This window comes from Theropithecus gelada, chromosome 11 (genome assembly GCF_003255815.1).
Source record: "Theropithecus gelada isolate Dixy chromosome 11, Tgel_1.0, whole genome shotgun sequence".
In the NCBI taxonomy this organism is placed as follows: Eukaryota; Metazoa; Chordata; class Mammalia; order Primates; family Cercopithecidae; genus Theropithecus; species Theropithecus gelada.
The window spans coordinates 65147012-65171666 of NC_037679.1; the positions used below are offsets into that span (position 1 = coordinate 65147012).

The 24655-nt window shown below is 44.7% G+C and overlaps 1 protein-coding gene across 1 annotated transcript in view; it reads right to left on the reverse strand.

Moving 5' to 3' along the window:
- Positions 1-1121: 1121 nt before the first annotated feature.
- Positions 1122-24655, reverse strand: part of NUAK1 (NUAK family kinase 1) — a 76576-nt gene continuing 53042 nt past the window's right edge. The window contains exons 4-7 of the mRNA XM_025403421.1: positions 22307-22372; positions 10902-11021; positions 8615-8747; positions 1122-5761 (exon numbers count right to left, since the gene is read on the reverse strand). Of these exons, the coding sequence (XP_025259206.1) occupies positions 4608-5761; positions 8615-8747; positions 10902-11021; positions 22307-22372 (1473 nt within the window). The 3' untranslated portion in view covers positions 1122-4607. The remainder of the gene's footprint in view (positions 5762-8614; positions 8748-10901; positions 11022-22306; positions 22373-24655) is intronic.

Sequence of the window (24655 nt, forward strand, 5' to 3'; positions counted from 1 at the left end):
CCAACATGTTCTAATTTGGCAAGCCACAATTATAAGCATCCATTCCCCAACCTCCTACCATACCCAGCACCTGGTCAATTTGGACAACTAAGCCCTATCAGGTTAGGTTACCAGATAGTATACAGTATGCCCAGCTAAATTTGAATTTCAGACAAATTTTTTTCTTAGTATAAGCATGACCCAAATATTGTCTGGAACACACTTATACTGAAAAATTATTCATAGCATATGTGAAGTTCAAAGGTAACTAGGCATTCTATAGTTTTATTTGCTAAATATGGCAATGCTACATCAGATGTTCTTCCAGTAAGCTAGAAAAGGGGTGCAAGTCGTAATTTATTTGGAAAGTCAGACTTTTCTGGAATGGATCCTATAACACTACTATTCTGTGCACAGCATCACTCTCTAATGTTTGATACTAGGGTAGGGTTTGATGTCACTTGATATTATGGCCAGGATCCAGGAACTCTTCAGTCTTGTTCTATGATGCACCTCTCCTTCCAAGAGCTTTGTGGAGGGTCTATTTGCACAAGAAACAGTGGCAAAATGGGACTCAAGATACTATGTCATTCTAGGCAGAGCCGCGAGTGGCCTTCCCCATTAGGAAATCATGACCCACTGATCTTGGGCTCTGATTAATCCCAATCAGATTAGCAACTTCCTGTCCTTGGGATAGAAGGGAGTGCCTAGGGAAAGGGCAGGCACAGGAAACTGCAATGTGGGGGAAAAGCGTGGCTGAGTGTTAGCCTTTGATGACGTCTAGAGTTCAGAACTAAGGAACCTGGTGAGTAGTCTCTGTTGGAAACCAAGACTGAGAACATGTAAATTTGGAAGCTATGGGATAAGCCAAGGTAGGTTCCATAATCAGGGAGGAGAAAGCCAGGGTATAAAAGGAGAAGAAAGCTGATATGCAAAGAGAAGCAGAATAGAGGGTATACTGTCCTCTTCAATCCACCACTCCAATTCTTAATTCCAGCTGCACTGCAAGCTGCATTGCCTCTTCTGAGAACTTCGAATAAATTCCCTTTTGTGCTTAAGCTCATTTGGGTAGGTGTCTGTTACTTATATTGATTCTGACACTTACTTGACTAAGAAAAACCACCAAATAAAGAAGCAAGCTCTCTGGTTCAGTTCATTGCAATTTATTTAATTTAAAAATAAAAACAGAAACAAAAACCAAAATGAAACAAAAATCAGTTTCCAATAAAAATACAAACACTTTGGGTAGTTATCCAGCTTTTTTTTCCCCTGTAGGCTGTTCTGGGCTCAAACCAATCAAATGAGTGAAAACCAATTTTGACAGGAGCCGTAAAGCATGTTGCACCAATTAAATTACACCAATATATTATTATAATACCTTTGAAATGCCTTTCAGACCAATAAATAAAAAAGACAAATTCAAATAAAAAAAGTCAACTTTTTATTACCAAAAAAAAAAAAATAGAAATTAAATAAAAGTCACAACGTGGATTTTTTTTTTTTTTTTTTTTTTTAAATGTGCAGTCAAGTTTCTCTCTTTTTTTCTTCTAGGAATGATACCATGCCAGTAAATCCCTACAGAACATTTCCAGTTTGGCAACAAGCAGTCAGTCGATCATTCACATTTGTACTCAAGACAGCAGGCCTGGGCAAAACTCGCCTGAATTTCACCCTGAAAAGTGCTCCCCATCATCTGAAGAAGCAGCACCTGGTAACAGGGATGGCAATTCAGAGGGTACTTAGCATTTTCATTTCACCTGGGGTCTTGAAGCACTTCCTGAAAACTGATCGTGCCTTGAAATTTACCTGTAAAAAGAAGTGTAATTCTACCCCTTTGGCAGATGTGTAAACTAAGACGGTGCAAGGCCCACAGAAGCAAAGAGAGGACCAGGAAAGCTGACAGCGAATCTCCTGCTTTGTCCATCGGGTCCTAAAAGTGTCTCTCACTTGTAATTCCACGGAAGTGAATAAAGCATAACTTCTTTGACTGGGATTGGCTGGTAGGGATGACAGGACTTAATGATGAAGCAGGGAGCTGCTTTAACGGCTTTTCCCTCTATTGCAAGTTTTTCCTTGAAAAGACAGTCAACATCACACCTAGAATTAGAGGATGTTGGCAGTGTCAGAGCTAAGCAGGGCTTCAGGGACCAGCTAATTCATCCTTCCAGCCCTCACTGGAAGGAAAACTTAACCACCACAAACAATGCAGATGCCTAAGGCCACCTATGACTTAACTCAGAGTCTCTGCCTCTGAGTGGAGGACTTTCTCTGCCACAGTCCACTGGCTGAGTTTCCTGACGAAAGAGAACACGTGTTTGGGGGGAGGAAGAAGGGAGTAGACTGACTTTCCTCAATAGTGTCATTTTTATTTAAAGACTAGAATGATGGAAAATACTAAACAGACTCAATCACTTGGCAAAAGGAAAAAGGACATCAACCAGTAGGGTGGTGCTAGATCTAAGTCATACTGACAGCTAAGGACACGGCCAGCTGCCGTGCGCAAGGGGCCAGCAGGGCAGCAGCATAGGCTATTCAGAAAAGCCAGAATGAAATGAGGCAGGAAGTAGGGAGCTCAGAGTTGCAGGTTGCCCTCCATGCACCCACACCCCTATCCCCCCCGCCCCCCACACACGCACAATTTGCTATCTACAGATTTTTTTTTTTCCCTTTTAACCTCTATTAGAGTTCAGGAAGGAGGTGGAATTGAATGAAAGGAAACTGAGCAGCTTCCCATAACACACTGCTCAGCTCAACCTGAAGGAATGCACAAGCCAAAACACCAGAGCCGGTGGCAAGGGGAGAAACCAATCTGTCTCCTTAAGGAAAGGGCAATTCCATTCTAATGCACTTTCTTAGCACTGTAAGGTGAATTTTTTCTTCTCTCTCTACGAACTATTTTTTGTTGGTTTTTCCAAAGATGTTCACAAGACCGGTCTTCCTGTCTATCTACATGGCTACCAGTGGTGGCCATCTTGAAATGAGTTCAATTTGCCTTGGCCAGCAGAATCTGAAGTCATCCCAAAGAGACCAGGAAGTCCAAACCTAGAATCCTGAAGGTGTCCCATGGTTGGAGTGGCATCTTGTCATTGTGATCCGGGTGTTTAGAAATTACATATCTAATGCTTTTTTCTTTTTTTTTCTTTTTCTTTTTTTTACTTTTTAAGATAAGAGTCCTGCCGCACCTCTTTTCTACCTCCCCCAGAACCATCTGGGTGACATCTAAGGAAATGTTCACTCTCTTACATGCTTCCTCCCAACCCCCTGCACTCTTTCAACACCTTATTCATTTAAATGAATGGAACTTTCTTTTCCCCCAAAGCCCAGGAGTTCATGTCAAAGTTTAAAACCATGACATAGAATACTTAGATTTGGGGGAAAAAAGCACCGTCTACCTGATTTTCCTTTCCTCATCCCAATATCCCACCTACATCTAACTCCCTAGAAGCAAACTTGTCTACCTCTGAGGATGCTACACTCAGTGGATGGGGAAACCATTTGTCATTGGTGAACACAGCCAATGGTTGAGCCAGGTAATCCTCTGGAAACTATGGACAGTAGCACGTCCAACTCAAAGCATCCATGCATGTGAGAACCCAAGAGGCAGCATTCCAGTTAATATTCAGAAAGAAAGTGACAAGTTGCCTCTCGTTGGTGCACATCAACTTCCATTCATCTGTGCAAAGATCACAGACCATCTTGTGCCCTGTCATATACAATAGTTTTTACCTCTGACACCATCATCTTTCTCCCTGTCCACACTCAAGAGGTTGTGCTGTAGAGCAAGGCAGACATCAGGAAAGAGGAGGTGAACAGCAAGGAGCTAAATCACCATGGGCTGACTCTATGTCCTTAGCAGAGTTCAGAGTGTTCTCTCTCTGACCAAGGCCCTGTCTTTCATCAAAGTTGAGTAGCAAATTAACAAATGCCTCACCAGTGGATGAAAGAGTTAACATAGATCCCACAGGATGACTAAACCCAATTCCGAGGGCCCAGCCAGATCAAAGATGACAACTACATAGCATTAGTGCTACTGCTTCCCTTCCCTTTCCCGTGGTAGCCATTACTAGTCAATCACAGCACTCTTTCCCCATGATGTGGGCCACTCACACCAGCACAACCGGCAGCCACTATTAATTGATCATCAACTCAAGCTCAAGTTGCTGAAATCTACTTGCCAGCTCCATGCAGCCAGACCTAGCTTGCTAATGCAAGGAGAAAAGGGGCAAGTTCTTCGGGCTCACCCAAGGCAAACAGCCCAAGTGTCTCCTGCCCCTCCTCCAGAAGCATTTGGATAACTTCTAAGGAAATGCTCCCTCCCCATATGCTTCCTCTCTACCCACTGAGTGCCGGTCAACACCACCTCTCCTGGACAGCTGATCCTCTAGGAGGTGCCATAAAGCAAATGCCAAATAGGGCCCAAATTCTGACTGACAGTTGTCAGAACTGGCAGAAGAGCCCACCCCTCCCTTTTAAGTGTTGGCTCAAGGCTGCAAACTTGGCCAAGTGAGACAGTGCCAATCCTTTTTCAGTCTGTTGTCATGGCCAGCAAAGAGGTAACCAGCCTATGAGCCCAAGTCTTCCTCCCCTTCCTCCCTCGTACCCCCACCTGCCCCCGGCGCCCTGGAGTGCTAGTTGAGCTTGCTGCAGATCTCTAGCGCTTGCTTGTAGACCTGAGTCACATCATCCATGTCTGCGAGGAGGGAGAAGCTGCTGTCTGCCAACCGGTTCCGGTACCGCTTCAGGTACTGGGGCCGGGGCCGGTTCTGGAGCCCCTCAAAGTCCTGGATCTGGAGGAAGTTTTCTGCAGAGACGCAGCTGCGGATGCGCTGGCGGGCAGGGCGATTCTCCTGCAAATCCAGCAAGTCGAAAGAGTCGCTGGACAGCACGCTGTCATCGCTGATGACACTGGAAGGACGGCTGTAGCTCCGGGAAAGGCCCTCGGCAGGGACACCAGGCTCTGACAGGGATTCCAGTGTGGGCATTTCAGGGCTGACCAGGGCTGGGTCCATGGCACCCGCTGAGTATTTGCTGCTGTGTTTCAAGATGCCCTTCCTCCGGCAGGAGAGGCTGTGGGAGGTCACCCTGGCTGGGTCTGGGGGGCTGGGGGAGGGGACGCTGCTGCCCATCACATCATTACTGTCCAACAGCTCCGAAGACTCGCTGCGCTCTGGGGAAGAGTAGTAACCTGATTCTCTCTGCTGGGTCTTTTTCAAGATGCCTTTCTTGGGCATCGTGGCTGACTGCTTGGGGCTGAGTTTTCCCGGCACCTCTGCCTCTGGTGAGCTTGGGAGGAGCACACCAGTCCTGCATAAGTCCTGCTCCATCTTGAAAGTAGAGGGTAAGGCAGGACCAACTACACCTTCAATGAAGCCAGTGCTGTGAGAGCGATGCTCGCTGTTGCTTCGCTTCTTCAGGATCCCCTTGGGCCTCTTAGAACTCAACTTGGATGGGCTTTCAGGCACTGCATCCAGACCAGACTGAGCAAAGTCATTCTCTTTCTTGGATTTCTTCAGCGACCGCTGCCGCTCTAGCATGACCTCAGAGGTCGTGGGTTTGACCAGGCCCTTCATTTTGGCTTCAGTGTCAGCCTGCAGCCCTGTGGAACGGTGGTGCCAGTCAATGATCCGAGCCAGGAGTGGGGACTCAGAGTCATGGAGGGCATCGCAGTCACACACGCTGCTCTTATAGCCCCAGTTCACCCACCAGTGGTTGGCAATGTCCTCAATAGTGGCCCGGCGATCGGGGTTCACCATCAGCATCCACCGTATGAGTCCTCGAGCATCTAAGGGACAAGGGACAAAAAGAATTGGGCATTACGTGGGAGCTTCTAGCTTTGTGATAGTGGGACCCTCCAGCAGTGATGAAAGACACACACTCCCTCTAGGAAAAATCCATTTGGAGACCTGGTCCAGTCACATTATGGAGCAGGATGCCCCAGCCTTTCAGACCATCCATCAAAAGCGTAATCAAGACTTGGAACAGGCCGGGGTGCCATCACATGGTGGCATGTTTTCCCTATAAGTGAGGAAATGTCATAGAGCTATGAAGTTTTTCATCATCTTGAATCTTTAGAAAATGTGGAAGGTCAGGTAACCAAGAAAGAATCCAGACTTGACCCCGAGAGATGCCCCACCATTCCTTTGGCGAATATCATTTTACCAAAGGAAAAACAGGTGTAGATCACCATTGCTTTCTTTATTCCTCCACAGGTGGGCTTGTATAAACACACAGCACCTGCAGTGACTGGGCAAGCATGCCAGAGACAGAACATGGAGTGTGGCTCAGAGGCACTTACCTGACACACCTGGGCAGTAAGAGCGGCTCTCTCCGAAACTGGCCTCCCCCCAAGGTCCTGGCCAGGTTCTGAGACCAATACTCAGTGAGCTCGCCTTCTTTCCCTCTCTGACATAAGCCTTCTCCTACTGAGCTGTCAGATCAGAGAAGTGATCTATATCTGCTACCCATTCACAGCCTGTCTGAAAATTCTACTTGCAAATTTCTGCTGCCAGACAATTAGGGAAAACCCCTAAAGGGATGCTGAGAAGGCCACAGGAACCAACTGACTCTCACAGCTTATAAACTGACTTTTAGGTTCAAACTGTGTTCCCCCAATTGGGGTGAATTATATTCTGGGAAGCTGCCACCTCCCCTCAGCTGCTTATGTAGGCAAATGAGAAGCTGGCAAAGGCCTGGTAAAAGGGACTGGGGCAAGAAACACCTCTGAAAAGTACCAAGATGATCATCCTCAGTCATTCAATAAGTATTTCTTGAACCCCTACAATGTGCCAGGAAGCGCATTGGCATCAGTTAGCTGGTGAGGCAAAGAAGACCACTTTAGAGGTCACTCTGAATTTTTCCAAAAAGAATAGGCTGGCTTGTTGAAAAAATTATATATATATATAGAGAGAGAGAGAATGCATATCTATATATACACACATACAACAGTCTAGCCTCAGTATCCATAGGGTCTGTATTTGCAAATTTGTCTACTCTCTAAAATTTATTTGTAACCTCAAAATCAATATTCACAGCTCTTTTGCAGTCATTTTTGCATATGCACAGAGCAGCAAACAATTAGAGTCACCCCACCCAACACACGTATGTATTCACAGCTAAGGTCAAACAAGGCAACACTCTGCCTTCTTATTTCAGATCTCATACTATTATACAAAGTGTCTTTTTCTCAGTCTATTTAGTGCTGTGTTTCTCACACTTTTTGGAATTTTTATTGGCGATTCCTCCATTTTAAATGACCCCCCAAAACAGTGCTGAAGCACTGTTTAGTGTTCCTAGCACAAGAAGGCTGTGATGTGCCTTATGGAGAAGATAAGTGTGTTAGATCAGCTTTGTTCAGGCATGAGTTACAGTGCTGTTGGCTGTTGAGTTTGATGTTAATGAACTAATAATATAGATTACATAAGGTGTCTTTAAACAGAGACACACATAAAACAAGGTTATATATCAATCAGTTGACAAAAATATTGTGAGCAGAGGCTCTCAGGAATCTAACCCTCTATTTCCCCTAGGAGCAATAGTTCAGTATTCACAAATTCAGTGTTTCTAGCAACTTTGTAGAACATAACTACTATGAATAATGAGAATCAACTGTGTATGTGCAGATATACAGATATACATATATATGTGTGTATATATATATGCATGTGTATAGTATGTATATAAATGAAGTGCCAATGTTAACTTCATTTTTTAACAAAAATGACCAATGATGACCAGCTGTACACACTCCCTGTACAGGCATGATACTTCCCATCAAGAGATGGAGCTCATGACCGTGGTTGTCTTGACCAATAGAACACAGCAGATATGACACAATCTGGGTACAAGCGTGGACATAGCACTGGCACTCCAGCCTGGGCAACAGAGCAAGACACTGTCTCAAGAAAAACAAATTTTAAAAAAAGAAAGAAGGCTCAGCAACTTTTTATTCCTCTTTCTTAGAACCCCTTGCTGCCACTGTGGGGTGGCACCTCAGAGAGCACCGAGGAAGGTCCACTGTTCAGCCCCAGCGGCAGCCCCAGCTGCCATCTGCTTACAACTGTAGGAAAAAACCCAAGGAAGGCCAGAAGAGCACCTCCCAACCCACAGGAGTGAAAGAGATGATTTCAAGGTTGTGTAAACCACTGAGTTTGTTTTGTGGGGGCAGATGGGGTAGAGTTGTTATGCAGAAATCAATAATGAGACAGTGCCCATGAGCCATACCCTATGCCAGTGGCACAGGAGTGAGAGACAGAGCAGTGGTCACCCTCACAGTATTTACATTCTGAGGTGGGTGGTTTCTGTGTCTACCCAGACTGGGAGAGACCTCGTCTAATACCTTTTCCAAAATTTGTATTTATGGTGGAGAATCTGAATCCAAAGAGCTTAAGTGACTTGCCCAGATCCACACAGCAAGCAAACAGGACTCCTAGAATGTGTGCTCTGAAAAGTTCCTTTGGGAAGGTTTGGGGAAAGCAGCCTAACAAGCAAGCTTTGCCAAGGATGATGCTTCTGGGAAGAAGAAAGAGGAAAACCAGGAGACTCCAGACAGACATACTAAAACAAACGCAGAAAATGAGAGTGGGTAAACAGGTCTCTCTCCCCTCCACCTCTGGCCCTCCCTCCACAGGGCACGCACCTGAGGGCTGCGTGGGCTCCCGGTACTCTCCACTGCTGATCTGCCGAATGAGGTTTTTGTGATCGAAACCATCGAAGGGCATTGTTCCATAAACAAGGGTGTAAAGCAACACGCCCAGGGCCCAGCTGTCCACCTGAAGCAGAGAGACAGCACATATAGCAGCTGGGAAACAGATCCCAAGGTGCCTTCCAAACCATTAGCATCACAGCCTGTGAGCAGCCACCCCCAATGCCCCCAGGAACTGAATTTAGCACCTGGAAGACAGGTTCCCAGTACAGCCTGACATCTGACAGCAATGCAGCTGGGACCTGCTACAGAGCCTGACCTTTCCATTCTGAGCAGAGGCCAGTGGTCCCAATTGGTAAAGTACTTTCTTAAACAGATTATCTTATTTAATCCTCACTACAATCTTGTGAAGCAGTTAGGGCCAGGACTATTTTCAGCCCCATTTGACAGATGAGAATACTGAGGCAGGAAGAACCTAAATGGTTTCTCCAGAGGCCCTGCCCCAGTGATGGAGGTAAAACTGGGATGCGGGGCTCTTCATTCCTAATCCAGGAATCAATTCCTTCCTGCACTTTCTTCAAATGAATCAGGAATTACAAACTGAAATCTTGTAAGAGCCAAGCAAACAACAGATATACACAAAGCAAGAAAGAATTGGGGTTACGACATAGAGTGTTGGGGATGGAGACAAACTGTACAGTACATTCACCTGTCTTAGGCAGACAACCTCTGTTTAGCTAATTGCTGCCATGTGGTAATGTGGGCCCAGCACTACTAGATTCTTTGGTTTTTCAAGAGAAGTCAGAAACCAAACTTTTATATGAAATCTCCTAATTATTACATGTTTGCTCAATTTTTAAAAATAAAAACTAAGGTGGCCAAATAAAGGAGTTTGCTGACCAGATCACAGGCTGCCAGCCTGTAACCTCAAAAAACAGGTCATCAAAGACCAAAATATTCATTATCTACGAGAAATTTAGTGTTGAGTTTGTACAAGTTTATAAATTGAGTTCTATGCTCCTCCCTCGCATTCTTATTTTAGAAAGACTTTCTCTTCATTGCAGTTGATAGATGGTCTTGGCATCCTTCTCTCTACCCTTCAGCCCTGCCCCGAAACACTCTCAAACAGATAAATATTTAAAAGAAAACATTTCAACACACTGAGCAGCGGCTATTTAAAGGATACTGAGTGGATGAACTTCTCTGAAAAGAGAACCATCTTTCAAAAAGAGAATCATCACGCACAACTCACTCATTTTCAAAATAAAATTTCCACATACCCATATCTTACAGTGGCCCTTGAAACACTAGCATATAGGGAAATGTATTTCTCATGAATTAGAAGATGTCATTAAAATGTATTTCCTTAGTCAGACATGCATGCTGCCAAAAATATATACAAAAAAAAGATATTTACTCCAGAGTGAGGCAATTTTTTGTTTTTTGTGTCTATAATTTTGTGATATAATAGGGAAAAAACTAAATGTTCACATCTAGACATTACTAAATAAATTATGCTATATTCATCAATAAAATGTCATTAAAATCATGTGGGTTTTTTTGGTTTTTTTTTTGAGACAGAGTCTCGCTCTGTCGCCCAGGCTGGAGTGCAATGGCACGATCTCCGCTCACTGCAAGCTCCGCCTCCCGGGTTCACGCCATTCTCCTGCCTCAGCCTCCCGAGTAGCTGGGACTACAAGTGCCTGCCACCACGCCCGGCTAATTTTTTTGTATTTTTTAGTAGAGACGGGGTTTCACCATGGTAGCCAGAATGGTCTCGATCTCCTGACCTCGTGATCTGCCTGCCTCAGCCTCCCAAAATGCTGGGATCACAGGCATGAGCCACCATGCCCGGCCGAAAATCATGTTTTTAATAATGAATTTGGAAAGTGTCACAAGATAGTTTTGATAGTAAAGGGCAAGATATACATATGTGTGTCATATACATATGTATATCTTGCCTTTTATTAACTTAATCTCAATTAGTTTTGAAATGCAGAGATCTACATTGGGAAAAGTTTAAAAGTCACAAAAGTATTAAGTGATTCTCTTTTGTGGGGGGATGGCAGGTACCTTTATTTTCTCCTTTAGGCTTTTCTGGGTTTTCCAAATTTCCTCCCAGGAGTATATATTATTGCTTTTATAATCATATAAGGAAAAGTTTTCCTTGCTTGCTTTTTTAGGCTCTGTTTTTTTAAGCATTTCTCAAATCCAATTTTTGCCCTTCCTCCCTCTTCTCCCTCCCCTCCCCCGCCCCATATGCATCGGGCAAGCTGCTCACCTCTGGCCCTCGGTAAGGTCTCCCGTTGACAATCTCAGGAGATGCATAGAGTGGACTCCCACAAAACGTTTGTAAGAACTTATCCTTCTGGTACAGGTTGGAAAGCCCAAAGTCAGCAATCTACAAAGAGAAGCAAGACCCAGGGAGACTTGTTAGCATTCCAGATTATGTCTGTGTTGAATCAGTTCACACCACACAGCACACAGAGTGGATGAACAGCACCTGGGTTGGTCTGCTGGCTGGATCGCCATTTTCTCTCCAGCCCTGAGTCTTCATAAAGGACCACTCAGCCCAAGCAGGTCCATGTTTCCTAGCTGCAGTCCTTGGCATCCATCACAAGTTCTACCAAATCTGCAGACTACAAGCTTTGCGACTTACTTAGAAATTACTCTTTAAATGGACGCTCTATTTAAACTTTAATTTAGACTTGCTCTGAGAAATAACATTCACAAAATCACTGGCTTGATGTTTCTGATGAACTTTAAAGCGTGTAACTATTAATTTAGGAATTCTCCCTCTGTGGTCTACCCAATCATACTGCATCTGCAGTGGCGTGCATATCACACTGCGGAAAACCCCTAACCTACGCAACTGGTGATACCACCTCTGTATCCACTCACACCCTGATCAGAACTGTATTTTGACTGTCTTGTGACCTGAGATGAAATGGACTAACTGACTCACAGCATTGGGTTTTGAGTCATCATATTTCAGCCCAACTCTGCACCTATCCATCTGTCACTCAGTGACCTTGAGCCTCAGTTTACCCACCAGAAAATGGGAATCCATGATCCCTTCCCTGTTCTAGCTCACAGGATTATCATAAGAATAAGAAGAAAAATAAATCAATCGAGATGAGACCTTGGCCGAGCAGATCATTTGAGGTCAAGAATTCGAGATCAGGCCGGGCGCGGTGGCTCAAGCCTGTAATCCCAGCACTTTGGGGGGCCGAGGTGGGCGGATCACGAGGTCAGGAGATCGAGACCATCCTGGCTAACATGGTGAAAACCCGTCTCTACTAAAAATACAAGAAAATTAGCCGGGCGTGGTGGCGGGCGCCTGTAGTCCCAGCTACTCGGGAGGCTGAGGCAGGAGAATGGCGTGAACCCAGGGGGTGGAGCTTGCAGTGAGCCGAGATCGCGCCACTGCACTCCAGCCTGGGACACAGAGCAAGACTCTGTCTCAAAAAAAAAAAAAGAATTCGAGATCAGCCTGGCCAACACGGAGAAACTCCTCCGTCTCTACTAAAAATATAAAAATTAGCCAGGCATGGTGGTGCATGCCTGTAATCTCAGCTACTCTGGAGGCTGAGGCATGAGAATCACTTGAACCTGAGAGGCAGAGGTTGCAGTGAGCCAAGATCGCACCACTGCACTCCAGCCTGGGCCACAGAGGGAGACTCAATCTCAAAAAAAAAAAAAAAAAAAAGAAAGATGAGACTGTGAGTGTAAAAGTGCTTCATAACCTTCAAGTTTCATGCAAATGTTTCACCTAGTCTTGTTTCCATTGTACTCTACACTCCTTGGAATCATTCTCTTCTCCTTTGGTTTCTTGAAATGTTTTATGTGTTATTCATGACAGCATTTTTACATATATATGTATATGTATATGCGCACATATATATGCATACATACATACATATATATATTTGCTTTCCCTACCAGACTCTGAGTTTCCTGAGGCAGTTGGCAGGTTCCACATCCTCCCCTTAACTTTGCATCATCCACTCCTTAGCACCCGCCCATACCCAAGAAACACTTGTCACTGGAACAGGCATTATATTTTGAAAAGCACAAGATGATTAATACATAATGCAAAATAATAATAATAATGATAAACTTAATTGCCACTTTTTGAACAACTTCCAGTTATCAGGTACTGCTCCAAATACTTTAAATTATTTAATCTAATCTTAACAAAAACCTGGTTTACACAGCAATGTGAATGCATTTTATGCCTAAAAAAGGTTAAAATAGTTTTATGTTATGTCCACTTTACCGCAAATTTTTTGAAAAATTCATTTAACAGATGAGGAAATTGAGGTTTAAGGAGATGAGGTTACTCATTTAAGGAGATGAGTAACTAATATGCAGCAATATAAACCCCCGTGTCTCTAAAGCTTCAAACCACAGTGCCACCTTCCCCTCGGTCACCTGCATATTTCACTCCACTCTAAGTCAACCTTGCAAGCTGAGCCCCTGTAGGTTTCCATCATTCTCCAAGCTGATTTCCATTTGAGGCTTGGAAAAGAGCTGCATGATTCACATGCCCAGAGACAGCCCAGTCTGAATACCACCGAGGCTCTGTTGTGGTCACAGCCCCTAGAAGCAGCCTATTTTGTAAAAGTCATCCCTGAATGAACGGAATGTCATTGAAAGCAGCTGGTGTACAACCATCCTCAGAAAATGCATTCTCTGGGCTCAGACTGCACTTAATTGCCCTGAATTCCACTTTCTTATCAAGGCCCCTGACTTGCTTGCAGGAAGTTGGTTGGAAGCTTTATGAAGTGTGCCCTGTCAATCAGAAGAGGCATGGAATGGCTACACACAGGAAAACGCATTCTCTTCCCGCCTGGCAGCAGTGCCTGGGGCACCAAATGAGCTTCACGTGCGTGTGAGAGGCACCCACTGCACATGTGCACACTCACGCTGGGAGTTTTCACTCCGAATCTGGGCAGCCTCTTTTGCTTTGTAGCCGTTCTGGAGAAGTGTGTTTATGTTATGGCCCACTCCCATCCTTGCAGACTGATGTTTATCAGTCTCTCCCAGTAAAACTGTCATTGCCACTGACACAAGATTAATAGAAATCCAGATTAGCCTGTGTTCTTGGCACTTCGAAGGGAAAGCAGTATTAATCAACACACACACACACACACACACACACACAGAGCGTTCTCAAACCTTGAGCCATTGAAACTCAGGCTTCGGCTCTAAGATTTAATGCCATATGGAACTTATATCAACTATTGATAGGAGGGGAAATGGCCACTGGTTATGAAACCTCTCTGAAGCTTCAGTTTTCTCATCTGTAAAACAGTGTTAGGAAGAGTGTCTATCCCTACTGTGCCATGGCGGAGATTAAATGACAAAAAGTATGTAAAGTCCTTACAAAAGTAATTGGCCCAGAGTTGGAGCTCAATATATATTTGCTTCCCAACTTTAAATCCAGAGAGTTAATTACCTTCATTATACTAGAAGCAGAGTTTATCCCAATGCCAGGGACTCTTGACAGTGAAGAAATACAGACATTTTAGATGCCAAATAATAATGGAATTAAATAACATTGAATAATAAAATGAAAAATTCATTCCTTTCTGGATTCACCTTCAGTTCTTTGGATTAAGTCAAGGAGAAAGTCTCAGTTGGGCACTGGTGTGTCTTCAGTATCTCTTTAGTATTTATTAAAGAGACCAGGCCTCGGGCCTAGCCTGCAGCAGCAACCAACACGAAGTTGGAACTTCATAATGCTATTTGGTTTCCATTATACTTAGTTTTGAGCTTATCTTCTATTCTTGGTAAGTGATTCTGGTTTTCCACTTAAGGTAATTATTTAGGGCTTCTTTTTCAAATAGACAGAACTTTAAAGAGTGACCTGAACTCAACAAAAATATTAAGTAAAATAGCAGTGAGGATACTGCAGAAAGGTAAAATCCATGAAAAGGATGAAAAACTGAAATTTGAGAAATATTGATTTTAAACATCATAAAACAAAAATAATCGCATCTCAGAATTACTTTGACCTGAAAGAGCCCTGAGAGATGTTAATCCTGCCCCTCGCTCTAAAAGTGAAGCAGCTGAAGGTTCCAGGGCATAAGAAGTTTTGCTGAAGGTTGCAAAAAAGGGCAGCAAGTACATGAAGGAGCACATGGATCTTCCCAAGCCGTACACTTTCTCCAACAGAACATCAGCTGTAAAAGGAGAGGATGACTTTCCAGCAACGAGGCGACTGGGCTGTAGTATTTTGCTGACACACTAGCAAGTAAGCCTTGGAGGAAGGTACCTAGCTGGTATTTTCACTTGTTGTTTTGACTGTTCCCCTGCTCTATACTGGTTCAGAACCACCTTCTGCCCCTGCCCTGTGCTTCAGTTCAGCCTCGATTCTCAAAAGGAGCCATGGAACTCAAGGCTTGGGTCCTTAATATTTGGAGTTTTTTATTGTTATCAAGCCTTTCCGGAGGTGTTCCCTGCTGCATGAAAATTGGGGTTAGAAAGATAAATGAGGAAGGATTATTCATTCATATTTCAAAAGGATTAACCTCACTACAACACAGATGAACCCTGAAGACGTTATGCTAAGTGAAATAAGCCAGACACAAAAGGACACATATTATATGATTCCATGTACATGAGGTCCCTAGAGTAGTCGAATTCATAGAGATGGAAAATAGAATGGAGATTGCCAGTGGCTGGGAGGAGGGGGAAAGGGGAGTTACTGTTTAGTGGGGACAGAGTTTCAGCTGGGAAAGGTGAAAACATTTTAGAGATGGATGATGGTAATGCTTATACAACAATATGAGTATACTTAATGCCACTGAACTATGTGCCTAAAACTGGTAAGTTTCATGTTACACATATTTTACCACCATAAAAGGATTAACTCCAGAACACTGTTAATAATGAGCTTATCTGGTGAAAACTCAGTGTCACCTTGCTGACATTAACTGATAGGAAAGGATGCTGATGGCAATGATAATAATTAGTGATGGTCTAACAGTCATCTGCAGTGTTTAAGAGGAAGTGTGGTGCACTCCACAGATCAGATGTTTTGGGGCCAGGAGAACTTGGGGCTAACCATGGCTTTGTCGTTACTAGGTGATGGGTGGGACCTGCCAAGTTACTCGAGTTCCTTATCTGCAAAATGGGACTCAGACTAGAACCCACCTCACATAGGTAAGAAGGGTAGAGAAAATGTATGTAAAGCTCCTAAAACAGTCCTGGGACCAGCTGACGCTATAAATTACAGCCATTATGGTAGACTGATGGTTTGACCAACCTAACAATTGTTTGTTAGACCAGGCAAACGGGGAACCGAAAGCATTAAAGCCACTGCCCATTAAACAGCCAGGAGATCTTATCACTCGTTCATAACAGAGGCATGTCCAGGGTGAGAAGCTGCATCGTAGGATGGGAAAAGGAAAAGATTCAGGGTTTAAGTACTTGAGTTCAAATCTCAGCCTCACCTCTTACCAGCATCTAACGGAAGGCACTTTAGTTAATCCCACCCCACTCCAATCTGGCCCACGGATCAGCAGCATTAGCATCACCTGGGAACATTTCAGAACCTGAGACACTCAGGCCCCACCCCAGATCCACTAAAACTGCATTTTAACAAGAGCCCCAGTGTATAATACATACTTGCACATTAGCCATTCTGAGCCTGCATTTCTTCATCTGTAAAATGGAGTTGATAAGGTCACCTACCTGGAAGTGCTGGTATCAAACCAAATAAACTGATCCGTGGAAGTGCTTACACCACGCCTACCTAGCACACAGTAGGCCTTCAACAAATGTTAGCTATGACTACTTTATTTAACCTCTCTGAGTCTCACATTCCTTTGCTGGAAAATGGAATTGCAATACCACCAATCGCTTGGTGCTGTGAACATCAAAGCCAGATTAAACAAGAAAAGAATTAAAATAGGCCGGGTGTGGTGGCTCATGCCTGCAATGCCAGCATTTTTGAAGGTTAAGGCAGGGGGACTGCTTGAGGCCAGGAGTTCAAGGCTGCTGTGAGCTATGATGGTGTCCCCGCACTCCAGTCTATGTGAGAGAGCAAGACCCTGTCTCTAAAAATAAAAGTAACAGTAGCAGCATGGCTATGTGCCAGGCACAGTTCTATGAGTGCTACATATATTAATGTAGTAAATTCTCACAACAATCCTATCTGGAGGACTGCGGATAGTGAATTCTAAAATTATCCTTATTTTGCAGATAAGAAAACTGAGGCACAGGGTGGTAAAGTGGCTTGCCGCAGACATCGGTGAACAGGTGCCTTGGCTGTAAACTGCTACATAAAGGGGAGTTATTGCTGTCAGGTGGCTGACGAGGAAATGCACTTTCTGCGTAATTCTTCGGGAAATCAGCAATTCCATCCAGGAAGATACACTCCATAACTCCTTTCCGGCCTTGGAGTTGATCGTTGTGGCTTCACCCACCACAGCCTCACTCCTGAGTTGCCAGGAAGTGAAGGCGCGGAGTGGAACAAGGAGCCGAAATGAGTGGGGCCAGCCTCCATCTTCGGAGGATCTAAGCTCATGCTGCCTCTCTTAAAAGAAAAGAAATTCCCACCACGAACAATGTGAGGAGGCTCTTAAAAGAGGGCGCGTCCAAGCAGCAGCTTCCATGGATGCTAATGAGCAGCCAGTGCCAGCTCATAGCACACAGCCCTGGCATCCCTGCATGGCTACTCTGGCCACCATGACTCAGCCTGGCCATCAGCCACCATTAGCACTTGGAGAGTCTCTCGCAGGGACAGCTGTCTGCAAGCCTGCCTGCAGACAAGGTAAGGCTGACTAAAGCACAGACCAAACAGTGCCCTCGTGTGATGTGCTCTTAGATGTGGGGCAAATTTGGATAGTGAGAGTAGAGGGTAGAATTCATCAGGTGTCTGGTCTTTAGAGTCAAATAGCCATAGGTTTGTAGCCAGTCCTATCACTTATTTGCTGCAAGAGCCTCGTCGTCTGTAAAATGATGTAACCACACCCACCCCAGTGGAGACATTCTGAGGACCAAATGAAATAAGGTGTGGAAGGTCTGACATGGGGCTCTAGCCTCCAGCAGGGGCTCAGAAAGCATTACTTTCCTTTTCTAGTCTCCATGCTGTGTTCCTGTGCTTGCTGTTTCTTCCTCTTGAAAAGCCATTATCATGTTCCTTACTATCAAACTCCTACCCATCCCTCAAAACCCAATTCAATTCCTCTTCCTACATGAAAGCTTTCTGGTCCATCCAGCCAGACAGACCCACTACTTCCTGCTCACAACTTCCAGAATACATTACACAGGGCCACTGGGCCCTGCCAAGGGAGGAGGATCAGGGAAGGCCTCCTGGAAGAAGAGACATTCAAGCAGAGACCTCAAAGAAGAAGCAGGCAAAAAGGAATGAGCAGAGCATTCCAGACAGTGTGAACCATGTGTGCCAAGGTCAAGAAGCCAGAGACAGCTTGGGGGATGAGAGGAATTCAAGTCCTACACCAGGGGCCTTCCCTGACCACTCTAGCTAAAAAAGCAACTCTATTCTTCATTGTCACCCTGCATGAATTTTCTTCACTACCAGCCAATTACATTATGTGTTTATTTGTTGATTGCTGTGTCTCCAACTGGAATTTTAAGCTCACTAGAGCAGGTACCTTCTCTTCTTCACTGACTTCTGTGTCCTCCTCATGGCTCATTATCACTGCTAGTTTAACAACTGCTAGATCCTGAGTTCCAAGACAGAAATTTGGCTATCTAGTTCTCTATTACATCCCCAGCACAGGGCGAAGACACAGTAGGACCTTAATGAATATTTCTGATCAAATAAATATTGCCCAGAAGAGATATTCAACTCCTCAGTGAATAAATGTAGGAATGGATGAGTGAATGCAGGTATGCATGGATATATACACACAACACATGAATTGATTAATTCATGCATGAATACAGCTCTCACATTCATATCATCAAAGCCCAGAGGCTGACTCTGAGCTGCCCCACTTGGTCTTGTTAAGCTTCAGAGGTTTCTATCTCATCTTGGCCCTGGCCATTCAAAGCTTCTTTTCTTATCCACAGCAGCCGCGTTTCCATTGTCATAAGGGGCAGCAGGCCATTTCCCTTAAGCCCCTCTGTTCTGAGCCCTGGGAGCTCACCAGATTCCCAGCCCTCTTGGAGGAGGTCGGCTGACCCTGGTGCCTGGACCTCTTCTCATTGTAAGACATTTTTACAGGAGCCTTCTATGGGAATTGTCAGCATTCCATTCTCTCAGAGAGTGGGCTGTGTATTTGGCCCGTTTTTTATTAATTGCAAATTAATGCTGTGCTGGGTGTCTATTTTAGTAGACATGCTTCCAGAGTGCGGAATGCAGCCCAAAGCAGCACATTGCTCTCATTCTTTCTGCTGACCGACTGTGTGAATATTTTTAGAAGCCACACCCTCTCGCAGTGGCCAGATAAATAATTTCCAAGGCCAGATGTGCTCTCTGCAAATCCACATCAGGCAGGGAAGGGGAGAGGAATGAGCTACATGGCTCTCCCCACCATTGCAGCGACATGTGACAAGTTTAAACCAGTAGCATTTATATAGGCTTCCTAGGCCAAAGTCCTCCACATTTGAAACGTGGAAAACGGATCCACACTTAGAGAGGCACCAGAGGGAGCTCCAAGAGAGGACCTTGCTGCTCATGTCCCGTTGGTTGGTGGCTCATGTGTCCGTGGTCCCCCAGGTCCAGACACGGATGGCAGGGGCTCTCTTGAGCATGGAGGCCAGCTTGTGGCCATGTGTCTGCCTGCCTTTGTCAGCAAGGGTCCTTTCTAAATATGTTTCAGCAAAATGCTGAGTCAGGAAGAGTTGAGTATATACCACCAGAAGACAAATCAAGACCAGCTGAATCACATTTTCTAAAACCTTGGAAGTGGATGCGAGATGATGAAAAGATAATTTGCCCGGAAGTCAAACACATGAGTTCTAATCCCAGCTCGTCATTCCTTTATTCCAAAGTCAAACCATTTTGAAGTACCTACTGTGTGCCAAGCACTAGTCTACACTCTGGGGAAGCAAAGACACAATAATTTAGTCTAGACTGAGTCACTGCGTGGTCATGGGCATTATCATCTAGACTCTCTGGGTCTAATCATTAAAACAAGGGGTTGGAAAATGACCCCCAAAGTTCTTTGAAGATGTGGATTCTCAGATTTGAGTAGGATTCCTTGAACAAGGAGGAAAGGAATTGAAAAGTGTTGATAATGGGAAGATCTGGTTTCTCTTTGGGATGTATGTGTGCATGCATACCCATGCTTTACCGTGGGAAATGCCAGGATTAGAAATTCTTAAGGAAAAGTGTATGCCTAAGCCTTCATTGTTAATACTGTTTTGTGTGTGTGCTCTTTCCCTCCGTCATGCACAGGGACCCCAGGTTGAAGAACTAGGTGCAGGGGAACTGTCAGGCCCAACATCATTGCCCTTTTGCTTACACAAACGAAGCCATTCTTCTGGGCTCCTGCCTCACTGTTTCCCTGCACAACTGCTTTCAGAATTCTAATCATTCTTTTCCTCCATTAGGGAATTCTATGATTGCATAGAAAGCTATGCGTCTTATCACTTCTGGGAATACATCATGGGACCAAGGGGTCACACTGCACCATAGAACCCAATCCCTAGGCAAGAGGCTCACATTCCAGGCCTTGTAAAGACGACATTTAGTTTTGAGCACTCTGGGGGCAGGTGGCAGGAAGAATCTGGAGAGGAAGTCAATAAGGTTGATGACACAAACCCTTAGAAAAATGTGGCCCTCAAGCCAGGACCAATTTTTCAGCCATGACCTGATCACCACTCCCCAGGACCTAGGCATCTTCAGAGCAGCTGACTTCCGGTTCAATTCCCTCTCCAGTGGCCAGCCACTTAAGCAGGCTCCCAGTATAGTAACAGTTAAACGTGAATTGCTTTGATTGTAGTATTGTCTAAAATCTTCACGTTTGTTATTGACTCCCCAGGACTGGGCACAGGACATTGCACACAGTAACTGTTCAGAAAATATTCATTAAAAAAAAAAAAAAGAACAAATAAACAATAATCTGCAGAGACAGGAACTGGCATCCCTACTTGACAGATGAGGAAACTAAAGCCTAAATCGTCATGAAACTTACCCCAAATCCTGCCATTACTAAGGGGCAGGGTTGCAATATCTAACTCCAAAGCCACTGCTTTTAACTTTGACTCATTCGGACACGAGTGCTTAGCAGTTTACAAAACTGAACACAGAATGTCTCATTCACTACTCTAAGCAGGCCTGTGGGTAGTACTGTTACCCTATTTTACAGTTGAGGAAACAGGGTTAAGTGGTTTTCCCAGTGTCAAGAAGCTAGTAAGCCACACAGCCCGGAATTTCCTAACTCTATAACCGGTGCTCCTTCTAGAATAATCCAACCACTTTACCAGAAATAGACCCTGAGATTGCAGTTCCTATTGCCATGGAGAACTACTTCGACCAACTATTTCCTCCTTATTCTATGGACTGCATGTGACTACGGTCAACCACTCTTCAAGAGCAAGAGGTCACCGGGTCATGGCTTCCAGGGGCCTCTCAAAGGATGATGGTGACTAATGGTTGCCGCCATGATCTGTACAGAGAATCCCAACACCAAAGCGACTCCATCCTTCCAAGCAAAGAAACAAGTCTCATCACACGCTCCTCCACTGATAGCAGCGACAACAAAAAATCATTCCCATGCTTTGTCCAGGGACCAGGGATAAGCCACTAACGTCACCAGCGGCCAATTGGAGGGCTCCTGCTGGTGCCGGGAGTACTCAGGCCGTTTCATAATGAAACCCATGCAGCGAGCTCCGTTTATTTTGAAACCTTATTTGCTTATTTTGTAGACGTGGTCAAAAGGACATTCAGAGGGCTCCCCGGGAGGCACTTGAACCCTGTGGGCCAGGAGAGCTTTCTCCAGCTCCAGCAGCAGCCAGCAATAATACTCTCTGTGTGAGTAAACTCCAGAACTTGCTATTTCCCAACAGCAAGCACCATCCCCATTTTGGTCAGCTTCCCAAGTCCATGGCTGGTTTCAGGAGTGGGAAGATGGAGAGGGAGAAGTAGGAGACAGGGTGGAGAGTGACAAAGAAATGGCCAGGAAGAGTTTCAGCTCTAAAATAATTTAGGGCCCTGCTAGAAAATCAAGCAAAGCAACTTGAATTTGGGCTCATGAGTCAGACAGACATGGGTTCAAATCCCAACTCCACTCTTTACCATTGGATTACCTTGGGCAAATTACTTACTTTTCCTGTGCCTCGGTTGCCCTATCTGCGAAATTATGTAAATAACAGTACCTACCTTGTAGAGTTGTCATAAAGATTGAATTTAAGTGATATCAGGCAAAAATATAAAATACATATGTATCTATTGGTTGCTAAAAGTATTGTTATGGTGATGATTTTAGACTATGAGCTTCCTGAGGAGAGACACTGTATCTCAGTCATCTCATCTTACCCAGGGAGGAAGAACAATGCCCAGCATTTAGTAGGAGATCAATAACTGCTTGTCGAATTTAATTGTTTGAACTGGACTTTGAGCTCAAGCAAAGAGACTCTTCCCCACCAGCCTGCCAGGTAGGAAGTGGCTGCCTTATTTCCAGGCTGCGGCTTGGAGCGGGTTAAGCCTCCACAAGGCTGCAAGACCCAGGCCCTGCACATCCATCAACGAGACAAGAGCTTTACCTTAATATTGCAGTTGTCATCGAGCAGTATATTTTCCAGCTTCAAGTCCCGGTGGACCACACCGTTCTGAAATGAGAAGACAAAGAGGGAATTGAATGGGAGCGGCTGGGATGAGAACAAGAGAGAAAGAGGAAGAAGGAGGGTGCGCAAAGGGAAATGTCTGACAGATTAAAGAAATGCGCCAGCCCGGTGGTCTTCGCCTCCATCCTTCAGGCTGCTCTCACTGTCTTGACGCTCCCCCGCCAGCGACCGACCAGCGACAGGAGAGCATTAGTCACTTGCTGTGTGGTTAAGGGAAAAATGACTGGAATCTGTTTTCCCCCAGAGCCTGTAAAACAGCAGGGGGATTCTTTGTCGGAATGTAATTCCACTGTGTGAAAGCAATATAATCCCAGGCAGCGGCAAACAATGTCTGTCTGGGATGGGATTCCCAGGGAAGAAGCAGATTTCTCTGCTGGGGACTCAAGACTTGTGGGGTTCACAGGCACTCCTCGTCTGTCTGTGTGTCTGTCTGTGTGCCTGCCTGCCTCCCCAATGCTGGAAAGACATCTGGCTCAATCTATTGCGACCCATTTTGATCTGTCCTGAGGATAACATTTCCTAAGCAGCCTGGAGAGAAGGCTAAGAAAGTCCCTCTCTGCTCAGCAGGACTCAGGGCTGGGTGAAAGGTGAAGCGTGAGCGCAGACCAGTGAGACCGGGACCGCTGGCCTGACCGAAGCAGGTGGCTGCCGTCCTGCCTGACCTTTCCATTCAGGCAAACTCTGGCAAGGCTGGAGGCTGAACTTCAATGACCAGCAGCCAGCCAGCTGAAATGTGAAAAGCAGTCATCAGCCAATAGGCTGTCGGTCTACACAGCAGTAACCATTAGCCTTCTTCATTCTTTTTTAAGACTATCTTTTTTATTATCTTTTTAGGGGGTGGGTGAGCATGGGAAGAGCAGTGGGCCTGAAAGAACTGGCTATTTAGGGGTGCGTGGACAAGTAGCGGGGGGCACTGAATGATTCTGAACATCATTCAGCATAAAGGACATCTGCAATCAAAGCTGCTCTTTTGAGGAAACCAACAGGCATGTTGATGGGTGGTTCTTTCTTGTTTATTTTCCTTTTCGTTTGACCATTCTTAATATCTCCAAAAGCACTACTCCGAGGGAGGAATGAAAACATGTATTTCTACTAATCTTTTTCTAATTCAAGCCTGCAAGGAGGCCTTCTGAATTCAGAAATGCACAAAGCCAAGTCTCTTAGAAGAAAGATGTCGACTATCAGGCGCCTGATTCCATTAATTTTAAATATCAGGAGCAGTTTGGTTTACATTGCTTCATTCCTGGTTTTCGTAATAAGATGGAATGAGTCTAATAAAGCCTCATTCATACAGAATCCAAGTGTTCACACACTTCAAATCACAAAATCACTATGGTGATTTACAATGATACCTGATGATGAAATACAAAATATTATACGATTCAAATCATGAGCACATTTTGAGTCAACAAAGAGAGGTCAAACAATGTTCACACGGGTTAAGGGTTTTAGATTTGAGTAACTGTCTTCTAATTACTTACAGAGCCACTCTCAATTAAACACAATATTTAACAAACCAGGAGGCCCCATGTTGCGATCATTTGTATAAACAAGTTGACTCTGTTTTGGATGCCCTGTTGGACTCAAGTCACATTATCCTCAAAGTAAATGACTGTTCAGGGTGTGACAGATCTGGAGAAAGTCTGAATGAGATGAAAATCATGGTCAAAATGAGTAATAACAATAATGGCTGAGACATGGCTTGTAATTATCTGTGTTCTTCATGCCTTTTCCAGAAACCAAGAGTGGCTCTACTGTGGCTATATTATTATTATTATTATTATTTTGGAGACGGGGGTCTCACTTTGTCACCCAGGCTGGAGAACAGTGGCACCATCATAGCTCACTACAGCCCCAAACTGCTGTGCTCAAGGGATCCTCCTGCCTCAGCCTCCCAAACAGCTGGGACTACAGGTGTGCAACCTCATGCCTGGCTACTTTAAAAAAAGTTTTTCAAAGATGGATCTTGCTATGTTGCCCTGGCTGGTCTTGAACTCCTGGGTTCAAGCAATCCTCCCCACTCAGCCTCCCAACTAGCTTGGATTATCTTCTGAACACATCCCATTGAGGTGTGCTGTAATAAGACGTATGTGCATACAGGTAACCTATGCAAGAAAAGGGCCCAAGAGTATAGAAAGGTTTCAAGAACATTTCTCCCAGTAATTCTACTTCTGGAATCTCTCTTAAGTAAATTATTCACATGAGAGGAAAATATTCATATATAAATATATTGATCACTATTTGTAATAACCAGAAATTAGAAACAGC